This window comes from Balaenoptera ricei, chromosome 9 (assembly GCF_028023285.1).
Source record: "Balaenoptera ricei isolate mBalRic1 chromosome 9, mBalRic1.hap2, whole genome shotgun sequence".
Lineage (NCBI taxonomy): Eukaryota > Metazoa > Chordata > Mammalia > Artiodactyla > Balaenopteridae > Balaenoptera > Balaenoptera ricei.
The window spans coordinates 98,149,206-98,162,498 of NC_082647.1; the positions used below are offsets into that span (position 1 = coordinate 98,149,206).

General features: G+C 38.1%; 1 protein-coding gene across 1 annotated transcript in view; it reads left to right on the forward strand.

Moving 5' to 3' along the window:
• The window catches only part of SLC26A4 (solute carrier family 26 member 4), a 47,364-nt gene extending 34,939 nt beyond the window's left edge, over positions 1–12,425 (forward strand). Inside the window, exons 14-20 of the mRNA XM_059932883.1 lie at positions 537–629; positions 1,547–1,642; positions 2,273–2,503; positions 4,483–4,537; positions 7,819–7,964; positions 10,160–10,243; positions 12,327–12,425. Coding sequence (XP_059788866.1) covers positions 537–629; positions 1,547–1,642; positions 2,273–2,503; positions 4,483–4,537; positions 7,819–7,964; positions 10,160–10,243; positions 12,327–12,350 — 729 coding nt within the window. The 3' untranslated portion in view covers positions 12,351–12,425. The remainder of the gene's footprint in view (positions 1–536; positions 630–1,546; positions 1,643–2,272; positions 2,504–4,482; positions 4,538–7,818; positions 7,965–10,159; positions 10,244–12,326) is intronic.
• Positions 12,426–13,293: the final 868 nt, after the last annotated feature.

Below are 13,293 nucleotides of genomic sequence, written 5' to 3' on the forward strand. Positions count from 1 at the left end.
TCTCCAGGATAGATAATATATTAGGCTAGGTCACAAAGCAAGTCCAACCCATTTAAGAACATTGAAATCATATTAAACATCTTTTCTGACCACTATGATGTTAAACTAGAAATCAGTTACAAGAAGAAAACTGAAAAAAATGACAAATACATAGAGATTAAACAACATGCTATGAACAAACAATGGGTCAATGAAGAAATCAAAGGGGAAATAAAAAATTTCCTTAAGACAAGTGAAAACGGAAATACAACATTCCAAAATCTATGGGATGCAGCAAAAGAAGTTCTAAGAGGGAAGTTCATAGCAATTCAGGCCTACCACAGGAAACAAGAAAAATCTCAAATAAACAATCTAACTTTACACCCAAAGGAACTAGAAAAAGAACAAACTCCTGTTAGAGGAAAGTTGAGGACTGCTGCCCAGCTTCTCTGAGCAATTGTCACTCAGCTCCTAGCTGAATAGCCAAAAACTTAACTGAGTATTTAAGGCATGAAATGATTTAACCTCAGAAAAAAAAATTTTTTTTTTAATGCTAGATTGAAGAACCTGAAGGAGTGAAGATTCTGAGATTTTCTAGTCCTATTTTTTACGGCAATGTTGATGGTTTAAAAAAATGTATCAAGTCCACAGTAAGTATTTTGTCCCTAGAAATCTAGTTTCTAACTTCCTTTGAGACTTCATTCACTCTACAGGTATTTAAGGGGCTCAAACGTGGGCATAAGGTCCTATACCCTGTTCCCTTTGTACAGGGCATTAAGAATTATAACATCCTTGCCCTCAAATAACTTTCAATCTATTTGGGAATAGGAACAAACAATAATAACACGTATGTTAAAATTCAGGTAGCAATAACTATGCTGGACAAAACCACTAGAGATGTCTCCAGGCAGACTTTGAGTAAGTTCCAAGTAAGTAGTATAGACAGTAAGTGTTAAGATTTCACGGAAGGGAGTGATCCGAGTTAGGTGGACTGATCAGGCTTTGCGTGGTGGTTGGGCAGAAGGAAGGAGATTATGGCAGGTGTTTGGGAACTATATGAGCTGAGAGGAAAATGTGGGAATGTGTATTGGGCAGGGGGTGGGGGAGGGGGCAGTTGGAATAAAGGGTAAAAAGTATAAGTGGAATAGATAAGCAGGAAATTCTGGTCTTGAATTCCATGCTATGCTTCGAAGTTGGAGTTTGCCTCTAGATCAGTGTTTTCCTGAAGTTCAAAGGAATGTTCATAGACTTTGCAACAAGGGCTTTGTCATGTCAAGCAAATTTGGAAAACACAGACTTAAAGCTAAAAAGGTTATTTTTTGCTGTTTTTTTTTATTTTTTTTATTGTCTTGGAGTCTTCAATATGCTACTGCCTTCCCTGAGTCTCTGGGTGGGTGGGTTAGGGTGGCCCGGTAGTGGAGACCTCCATCGGACCTCAGAATTTCTTTTCTGGCAGGATATATCAGCGAATAATACCACTTGAGAAATAGCCTTTCCAGATAAAAATTGCCATTAATGAGCATTAGGAACCAGACGTTTTAACTAACTTGACATTTTTTTTCCAAAGGTTGGATTTGATGCCATTAGAGTGTATAATAAGAGGTTGAAAGCACTGAGGAAAATACAGAAACTCATCAAAAAAGGGCAATTAAGAGCAACAAAGGTGAGGCAACATCATTCTTTCCCCTCTGAAATTCTCTCGTTTCTCAGATGAAATAAAAGCAGTTAGACTGTCTACAATTAAATATACCCTCTTTGGTACCCAGATGTGTACAAGCAGATGACATATGTATGATGGAGAACAGCTGAGTTGTTCTTTTAGGCAAGAGGGAAGGGGAGAGAATAAAATGAAATCAGCAGGGCTCCTTGGAAACAAAGGGTGAGATTTTTTTTTTTCCTATCATGAAATAAACCTTATTTTTACTGAAAGGAACAAATAAAGTGCTAATTCAATGCCAGACAATTACTCACAACAGAAGGCAGTCGTAAGTTCATAAACTTTTAGAGCTACAGTAGTTACCTTTTATTCAAACTCTCTTGTCAATGTATCTCTTGGCTAAGTTCTACAATCTTCCAGAAATCAAACATTTCCTCTCTCCACTGCTCTTCCATTTTTCTTCCTAGAGAACATCAGAATTTGGGCTGAGGTAAACCTTATTCCCTAAGAGTTCATCCTCTTGATATTTTTCTTACCAAGAAGCAGTTTGTAGAACTTTTAAGTCATTTTAAATTAATTGTTGAAAGATATCCCAAATCATTAGTAATTGAGCTGGCAGTGTTTTCTTTGTTTTAGAATGGCATTATAAGTGATGCTGGTTCATCGAATAATGCTTTTGAGCCTGATGAAGACATCGAAAATCCAGAAGAATTTGATATTCCAACCAAGGAAATAGAGATTCAAGTGGATTGGAACGCTGAGCTTCCAATCAAAGTGAATGTTCCTAAAGTGCCGATCCATAGCCTCGTGCTTGACTGTGGAGCTGTCTCTTTCCTGGATGTTGTTGGAGTGAGATCATTGCGTGTGGTAAGGTTCCGGCGTTTCGAATTACATATTTGGAGCTTTGGCAATAGTAAAATGATATGGGTTTCCTGGTCTTGCAAAAGGGTGATTGATTGCATGGGCTCTGTAATTTTTCTAGGGGAATGCTTTTGCAATAGAGTGTATTACTTTAAAGCACAGGCTGCAGAGCTGGACTGCCTGGGGTTGAATCCTGGCTCTACCACTTACTAGTGGTGTGACTTTGGGCAAGTTGCTTAATCTGTCTGTACCTCAATTTCTCCATCTGTAATGTGGGGATAATGATGGTACCTACTTCATAGAGTTGTGATGAGGGTTAAATGAGAAAAGTGAAGAGTGTCTGGCACATAGTCACACATCAGCAAATATTAACATTTATTATGTTTTATTTTTCTGAGAATATATACGACATGGAATATGAAAAGAAAGAAAAATGGGCAAAATCTTGTGTTCAGTATTATGTTTTTATTTGTTATGCGAAGAGCAGCAGAATGAGAAACATGGTAGGACTGGAAAAGCCAGGGATTATCAAGGTTAGATCAGCAGGAAGCAGGTCAGGCATCTAGGAAGTCAAAGAGTTGAGGAGCATGCAGGACAGAAACATTCCTATCAGAAACCAGGTATGCAAGCTCAACTTCAGTGATTCTTCTAACACATAGATGTGCAGTGCCATACGTGTGCCAACCACTTGGCCAAGCACAAGAAACTAATTGTGAAATCGCCATAGTCCCTACCCTCATGGGACTACGCAGTCTAAGGGGCAAGGCAAATGTTAAGTAATCTTTTAAATAACAATTGCATTAAGTCCTCCAAAGCAGACTAACTGGATGTCAACTTGACTGGGAGTGTCAAGTTTAGGTGAAGCTTCAGGAAGGTAGGTATCAAGAGGATTGGACAGAAAAGTAGGCAGGTTCAAGGGAGTAACAATCAGGTATAATAATATCAAACTACCCTCAACTGCGGTTTAGCTTAGCTGGGGCTTCTTGGTACCTCTGCAAGGGGAGGAAATGATTCCAGGGTGCAGGTACTAGGCAGGTCAGGTAGAAGAGTGATTGACAAGAGTGCGAGAATATGCTGATAGGTTCTATTCCAGGTCTCTTAGCAGACCTGGTTATTAGCTCATTTGAGAACACACTCTTGTTGTTCTTTGTGCATTTCACTCTAGGCATTGGCTCAGATCCACCGTAGATTGTGTTGACCAAAGGGTTTAATGAATTACTTTGAGGAAAAGTCAAGATATTTAATGCCAGAATATTTTCTGCACCTAACAAATAGTTGCTTTCAAATGCTATAAGGACAATTGTGAAAACTCCAAACTTTATACTTGCATAGAGGTCTTGATCTTTTTTCCCCAGAAACTTCAAGTTCTGTTTTATTATTGTCCATAGGTCTTGTGTCTTGATTCCTTTAAACTTTTCATTTTGAGATAACTGTAGATCCCCATGAAGTTGTAAGAATAATACAGAGAGATCCTCTGTATCCCTTACCGAGTTTCTTTGAGTGCTAACATCTTGCAAAACTATAGTACAAAATCACAATCAGAGTATTGACACTGCTACAGTCAAAATACAGAGGTCAGTTTTTACATTTGGCATCTGGTGGCCACAAATCCACACCCATATCGCTTCCACTCAAAGATATAAACTCATACTCTTCTTTCCAACCAGCAGAGGCTGCATTAGGAAGCCTCCTGTACTCCTTTCTTTCTCTCGTTCCACAAATATTTATGGAGCACTTCTGTGCTATCCAGTGCTGTTGAGCGCTGGATGTTGCCACCTCTTGAGATATGGTCTTTTCATCCTAAGCATCATCACTGTATGTTGAAAACCTCTATGGTTTTCCAATTTCCAATAATGAACTTTCTTCAAACTCCTGATTCACCACGAAAGTGTTGGAAGTTTCTCCCGAGCAAGTAATTGAATGCTACTGAATTATGGGCAGATAAAGTTACTCATTGTTACAAATTCTCCTTTTTAAATTTTTAGATTGTCAAAGAATTCCAAAGAATTGATGTAAATGTGTACTTTGCATCACTTCAAGGTAAATGCATATACGTACATATCTATCTATAAGACTTTCCCTTAAGCCCTTTCTCCTACCTTGGAATGTGAGTACATGATGTCCAAAGGCCTTTTTTTCAAAAACAATTTTTATTGTGGTAAAAGATGTATAACAAATTTGCCATTTTAGTCACATTCAAGTGTACAATTAATTCAGTGGCATTAAGTAATTCACCATGTTGTGCAATCATCACAACTATCTTTTCTTTCTTTCCTTTTTTTTTTTTTTTTTTTGGTCAGTATAAAATTTATTACTGAGATATTTTGCACTGCTTGCTTCTGTTCACATCTTTGGGATCCAGTGTGTATTTTACATTTCCTGCACATTTTTTGTTGTTGTTGCTGTTGTTCATTTTTGAGTTTTAAAAAAATTTCTTTTTTTAATTGAAGTTTAGTTAATTTACAAGATTATATTAGTTTCAGGTGTATAGCATAGTGATTTAGCATTTTTGCAGATTATACTCCATTATAGGTTATTACAAGATAATGGCTATAATTCCCTGTGCTATACAGTATGTCCTTGTTGTTTATCTATTTTACACATAGTAGTTTGTATAAAATAGATTGATCTATTAATCTCATACCCCTAATTTGTCCCTCCTCCCTTCCCCCTCCCTTTTGGTAACCACAAGTTTGTTTTCTATATCTGTAGGTCTGTTTCTGTTTTGCATATACATTCATTTGCATTTTTTTAAGATTCCACATACAAGTGATATCATAAACCATTTGTCTTTCTCTGTCTGACTTATTTCACTAAACATAATATTCCCTAGGTCCATTCATGTTGCTGCAAGTGGCAGAATTTCATTCTTTTTTATGGCTGAGTTATATTTCATTTCATATATGCCACATCTTCTTTTTTTTTTTATTGGAGTATAGTTTCTTTACACTGATGTGTATGGCACATCTTAATCTAATCATCTGTTGATGGGTACTTGGGTTTCTTCCATGCTATTGTAAATAAAATAGGACCTAATTAAACTTCAAAGCTTTTGCATAGCAAAGGAAACCATCAACAAAATGAAAAGACAACCTACCAAACTGGAGAAAAATATTTGCAAATGATGTGACTGACAAGGGGTTAATATCCAAAATATACAGACAGCTACAAATAACAAATGCTGGAGAGGCTGTGGAGAAAAGGGAACCCTCCTACACTGTTGGTGAGGATGTAAGTTGGTACAGCCACTATGGAAAACAGTATGGAGGTTCCTCAAAAAACTAGAGTTGCCATATGACCCAGCAATCCCACTCCTGGGCATATATCTGGACAAAACTATAATTCAAAAAGATACATGCACCCCTATGTTCATAGCAGCACCATTCACAATAGCCAAGACATGGAAACAACCTAAATGTCCATTTACAGATGAATGGATAAAGAAGATGAGGTACATATATTCAATGAAATACTACTCAGCCATGAAAAAGAATGAAATAATGCCATTTGCAGCAACACGGATAGACTTACAGATTATCATACTAATTGAAGTAAGTCAGAAAGAGAAAGACAAATACCATATAATATCACTTATATGCAGAATCTAAAATATGACACAAATGAACCTATCTATAAAACGGAAACAGACTCACAGACATAGAGAGCAGACTTGTGGTTGCCAAGGGGGAGAGGGGGTGGGGGAGGGATGGATTGGGAGTTTGGGATTAGCAGATGCAAACTATTATATATTGAATGCATAAACAACAAGATCTTACTATATAGCACAGGGAACTATATTCAATATTCTGTGATAAACCATAATGGAAAAGAATATAAAAAAAGAATGTATATATATATATATATATGTATAACTGAATCACTTTACTGTACAGCAGAAATTAACACAACATTGTAAATCAACTATACTTCAATAAAAAAAAGATTTGAAAAAAAAATACAGACAGCTCATACAACTCAATATCAAAAAACCAAACAACCCAATAAAAAAGTGGGCAGAAGACCTGAACAGACATTTTTCTAAAGAAGGCATACAGATGGCTAACAGGCACATGAAAAGATGTTCAACATTGCTAATTATTAGAGAAATGCAAATCAAACAACAATGAGATACCACCTCACATCTGTCAGAATTTCTATCATTAAAAAGTCCACAATTAAAAATGTTGGTAAGGATGTGGAGAAAAGGGCCCCCTGGTACACTGTTGGTGGGAATGTAAATTGGCGCAGCCACTGTGGAAAACAGTATGCAGGTTTCTCAAAAAACTAAAAATAGAAGTACCATAGGATCCAACAATTCTACTCCTGGGTATATATCTGGAAAAAAACGAAAACACTAATTCAAAAAGATACATGTGCCCCAGAGTTCATCACAGCTATCTATTTTCAAAAATTTCATTGCCACAAACAGAAACTCTACCCATTAAATAATCACTTTGGAGGCCTTTTTGAACCTAGAAAGATTACTTCCAATTTGTGCCACAGAGCTGGTGATGCATGGAAGCCTATGTCCTGACAGCAGTGCAGGATCAGTGGAGAAAATCTGTCATGGGGAGAGCAGAGCTGGAGATGACTTAGACCCCTTAGAACTAGAGGAACTTCCAGGGTATGAGTGTGTGTCTGTCTATGTACAAGTGTGTGTAGGAAAATACGAGTGCTTAGGCTGAGTTCTCTAGAAGCAGAGCCTGAGTTAAGGATTCTTGCATAAGTGATTTATTGAGAGAGTACAGTGGAAAATTCATGAAGGAGTGAGGGGAACAGGATAGGGCAGGGGGAGAAGACAAAGACTTGGCTTCAGAATCTACTTAGTCTGACTTCACAGGGAACACACCACAAGAAAAGCACCAGGTGGTTACCCTTCCTTGAGGGGAAGGGGGCTGGCCGGCCCTTTTACCTCCGTATCAGTCAGTCCGTGGCTGCAGGCCACCCGAGGGAGAGGGTGTAACCTCCCAGGCCTTTTCAGGTGAGACAGCTCCCATTGGCCAAAGAAAGCTCTCCGGAGAAGGGCACAGCTGTGAACCATTAGCAGCCAGACTCATAGCAGCTGGAGGACGGGAAAAAGGGATGTGGCTGGGGAACACCACCATCTACCACAACCAGTTATGGTATCACCATTCCATGTGCTACTGGAAAAGAAACTCTGTCTAGAGCAGGATCACATTTTGGAAATGAGAAAAAAGAATTAAAAGGAGGAGGTATAAAAACTTAGCACTGAAAAAAAAAAAAAAAAACTTAGCACTGGTTGATGTTATAAAAATAGCTTTTCCTAGAGACTAACTAAACATTATCTCTTTCTTTTGAAGATCATGTGATAGAAAAGCTGGAGAAATGTGGTTTCTTTAATGATAACATCAGAAAGGACATATTCTTTTTGACTGTCCACGATGCTGTCCTCCACCTCCAGAACCAGGTGAAATCCCAAGAGGTTCAAGATTCCATTTTAGAAACGGTAAACAGTGAATCTTTCTAAATATATATCTTTCCTAAACTACCATGATTTCTGTAAATGGCAAAAATTCCACAAATCTAGGTTTGAATCCCAGCCCGGTGGGATTTTAAGCCATCTACTTAACTTTTCAGAGCCTTAGTTTTCTCACTAGTAAAATGGGAGTAAAAACATTTACCTTGCTGGGTACATATGAAGACTAAATGTGAGAGTTTATAGGAAAACACCTGGTATTAGCCAGTACAATGTTAGTTCTACAATGTGTGGGTTTACTAATAAAAGTAGGCATTAGCCGTCGTTACTTTTTAGAATATAGGCACCGAATCTTGGATCTTCTGTGATTTGTGTATAAAATGCAATTTAGGGCTTCCCTGGTGGCGCAGTGGTTAAGAATCCGCCTGCCAATGCAGGGGACACGAGTTCGAGCCCTGGTCCGGGAAGATTCCACATGTCGCGGAGCAACTAAGCCTGTGCGGCACAACTACTGGGCCTGTGCTCTAAAACCCGCGAGCCACAACTACTGGGCCTGCATGCCGCAACTACTGAAACCCGTGCGCCTAGAGCCTGTGCTCCACAACAAGAGAAACCACTGCAATGAGAAGCCCGCGCACCGCAACAAAGAGTAGCCTCCGCTCGCCGCAACTAGAGAAAGCCCGTGTGCAGCAACAAAGACCCAATGCAGCCAAAAATAAATAAAAATTTTTTAAAATGCCATTTAAATTCTCAGCAGTCTGGAAACTCTTGATTAGCAATATATATATATATTTTTTGGCTGCACTGAATGGCTTGCGGGATCTTAGTTCCCTGACCAGGGATCAAACCCGTGCCCCCTGCAGTGGAAGCGTGGAGTCCTAACCACTGGACCACCAGGGAATTCCCTAGCAATGTCTTTAAATAGGATCCGTTAGGTCGTAAGTGATTTTTGAAAAAGAAAAAAAAAAAAAAAGAAAGCCATGAATCAGCCCAGAGTTTATTCCTCACAAAACAGGATAGACCCTGATTTTCCACAGGCCTCCTTATTTTGTCATTTCTCCTGTAAAACACCCAGGAGAGTTGAGCATTCTGATGTGGGTCATTGGGCTGGGCCTGGTACAAGAGCCTCATCTCTCATGGACTTTCTCACTGTGAATCTGGGAAACTAAAACAAATGCCTATAAAAATAACAACAATAATAATTATTCTGGTGACACAGACTACTGTATTTTAAATTGCTTTCCCTTTTTTTCTAAGAGTGGGATAAGCAGATTCTTACTGTAGATTGGAAGTTAATATTTGAAGTGAAACTAATTTAGAAAACAATAATACATTATTCTTTTCACCTATTGTTAGTGGAAAGATTGTTCTGCTTAATGCTGCTAGAGAATATACTAGTCCTAAATACCAAGATGTGGATCTTAAATACAAAAAAAAAAAAAAGGCGCTACATGCAAGATGCTCAGCTTTGAAAACTCATAAACCTTTTTTAAAAAATATCTAAAAGTTCTCTAACCCACAGGTAACAACAAAGCAAGATCATATAACGAGAACTGGGTTATTTATTTGTGAGATTAAAAGTAGCTAAAAAAGCCCTCTGAAATGTCACTCTTGCCTTGATATACATTTAGAGTGGCTTTGGGAATACCCTTTATGCATAAGACAAAGTCCAGATTGTTACTGGTTTCCTCTGTGTGGAAGATTAAATTACATACTACAGCTAAAAGGCAGAACTTTCCTGAACAACTACTTGGTTCATAGATGTTGGTTCCCATCTCCAGTAACATTAATGCCCATGCAATTCAACTTGAGACTGTTTATGGCCATCACTCAGGAGCCCTTCACTGGGTATTCACTGCATGCTCAATGCTGCACTAAGTGTGCTTAGCTTGGCCATTGAAAGAAAACTACTATTGACTGCTGAATCATTTAGGCAGACAGGGTGACTTGTTAAGAGGCATACACTTCAGAGGTTGGGGAAGAAAGCCGCAAAGGAGGTTAGACAATGGAGAACTATACTAGTTCACACTTGAATGTGAAAAAAATGGTATAGGGAGAATTCTAAGTGGGAAATATAAAAGGACAAGAAAGTGGGAAAAGATGTTGAAGTATGTAGATTATAAATGAGAGGCACCAGCAAAGCTTCAAATCGTTTTCAGTGAAGTATCAGGTGGGTTAATGCTCTTACACCTCCAATAAATATTCTCCGTGTTCTCTTTGTCAAGATCACCCTCATCCAAGACTGTAAAGATCCTCTTGAATTAATGGAAGCAGAGCTGATTGAAGAAGAACTTGATGTCCAAGATGAGGTATGATCATTATGTTCGTTCAAAGAAAATAATTTGGATTAAATAGAATAATACTTGTAGTATTAAAACTACTTGATAAAAACTATTCAGGGAAAAGAATTTTCTAAAAATACCAAGAGGATGGCTTCATAGAAAGGGGAAAATGGAAAACAAGGGTTCTCCCTTGAAGACATAGTACCTGGGGGGACCTTTTGTCCCAGGCATACAGGCGTGATCAGCAACTGGAAGCAGCCAACACATTGGTCCTGATTTTATACCTAAGCGTCCGCATACCTTCTTTTCCAGAGACCCAAGGCCAGTGAGATAGGAGAAAGGTGAATGGAGGGAATTTTTAAACCAGGAGTTTCATAAGCTTCAGAAATAGAATGTGAGCAGTAGGAACCTCATGACTTTTCTTCATCTGACTGATGATGGCTTAAAAAAGAGACTGATTCTGTGTATTTCTGATGCCACTGGGGCATCAGACTATTCCTAGGAAACGTGACTGAAACTTGCAGTATCTGATCGAACTTTGTGGCTCCATCACTCAGTAAAATGGGACCAAAAAAAAGAAGATCAAAGAATTTTTAAGTTGAAAGATGTCTAGAAATCAGGTAGCCCCACATTCTCGGCCATGCAGAAATCTCTCCTACCCCATCCTTAAGGATGTTGTCTCAGCTTTTGTGTGAACATTTCTAGACATTGCCAACTAGCAGCAAAGGGAGTTTGCTACATAGTTGAATTCTCCAAGTGTTAGCTGTGCTTACAAACTAGATTCACCCTTTCTCTAATAATCATCCAGTGGACTGAGATCCTTTTGGTTGCTTTCTCTGCACAGTCCTTAAATATTTGAGAGCAGCTTTCACATTTCCAACAGACTCTATCCTGGGTGAGACTCCTCCAGTTCCCTTTACTGTTCCTCATAGACATGAAATTTGTTAATCCTTCCCTGGTCAAGAAGGGGACATAAAACCCCAGATGGGGTCAACTCTGACCTACCTTGATTTCATCAAGATATTTACATTACCGTGACTTAAGAATGGGTTTATTTTCATAATAGCCACATCAAAATCTTTGCTTCTACTGAGCAGGGGTCAACTAAAGACTTGGGCATTTTCACATGAACTGTGGTCTAGCTGGGCTCTCCATTTATATTTATATAATTGATTTTGGCCCTAATGCAGAACTACACATTCTTCTGCTAGATTACAGCTTCCTGGTTCCAGTTTATTGACATTGTTTTGAATACTAAATCTATCATCCAGCATATTAACTATGTAACCCCACTGGGTGCCATATGCAAATCTGGATAAGCAGGACTTCTCTGCTGTATTCCAGGTCCTGATAAAAATGTTGAAAAGAATAACACTCAAACCCCAATGATAAAATCAGGCAGTGAGGATGACAGGCAGAGAAGATTTTTGTGGAAGAAATACACTAAGTAGAGTGAAAATCAGGGGTTCCACATTTTAGCCCATCAGCTTGGTGAGGCCAGGAATTTCATTACTGAGCTGTGAAGTCCTTCCAGCTTTAGTAGTTTATGACTACGGATATAGGGCCAACTTAGTTGAGTGAAAACTCATATATCAAAACTGGAACTTAAGAAGTTGCCACACTATATAGAAGTATTTTTGATGCCACATAAAAGCATCATTCAGGTAGGGTTCCTGTAGATAGGGAAACAGAGTGGTTTTCAGGGCCTGGGCTTAGAACCAACAGACTTGAGTGCTGGCCCTGATTCTGCAACTTACCAGCTGGGTAGCTTAGGGCAATTTACTTATCCTGTCTTCATTTTAGTTTCTTCATGTAAAATAGAAATAATAATACCTCACAGAGTTGTGACAATTAACGGGTACATGTACAGGAATAAAACAGTGCCTTGTACGTAGTAAGTACTCAAGAAATAGTAATTATTGTTTTTAAAATACATCCAATTAAAGTATGATGAAGTACAAAATTAAGTTTTTATCCTACTCTTATTGTGATGCTATACACCTAAGTAAATGCAAGCAACCAACACTACACAAACATATTTGCAAAAAAGATAAGGTAGACTTCAGGAGAACTCAGTTACATCAACACTGTTTCCCCTTTGCCTCCACAGGCTATGCGAAGACTTGCATCCTGAAACTGGGCTCGGGAGGTTGCTCTAAGCAAGGACTGCAAGGCAAATTTTACCACCCTGTAATTCTATGCAAATATTTTCTGCATTGACTATTTTCTTCAAACTTGAAACACTCATTCTTTTCCATTAGACTTTTTAAAATCTTTGATTTTTTTTTTTAACCTCTTAACCACTGAAAGAAAAGCACTAAGATTGTTTCTAGGCTTTATTTATAAAATGAGTAGCTTATTTCTAAAATGTGCAAAATGGTGAAGAAAAAAGTTTAACAATGTCCAGGATCGGAGGATATTATGCTGCTGTTCCCCACGACAGATCTGCCGACAGTGTTCATGTGGGTACATGTGCACCTCTGTGCAGCTGGGGCAAGTGTCACCCAACAGCCTCTGTGGGCAGGCAGGTGAGGCAGGAATGATTATCCTATAGAAAAATCTATTTCTGACTGACCTTGATACCCATGAGCTAAACTGATCACAGTGAGTAAAGGTTGAAATATAATTATTAATGCACTTACCAATAAATGCCTTTAAAAACCCCCTTTGGTAAATGCATCAAGAAAAGGTTTTAAAAATGCAAATTTGGTTAGTACTTAATAATGTAGTATTACTGTATGTGACCAGATATGTAACCAGAATTCAGAATAAAGGAAATGGTTCACTTTAAAGCCATAGAATTGGGCTGATACATTTTAGAAACACTGACTCAGAGAAGTGAAGTGATAAGATTACTGTGGTTTATAGAAATCACTTTTTGATATAATAATCAAGGATCACAAATAAGATCTAGTAAAACATATGACACTATCTCTAGTTGAAAAATGCAGTTTTAATTTATCTTAGTTTATAGAAATGGTCATTGTGTAGAGTATATTTAAGTATGGTCTATTTAAAATCTAACATAAAATTTGTGTTATTTTGAACAAAAATCAATTTTGATATGTTTATAAGAC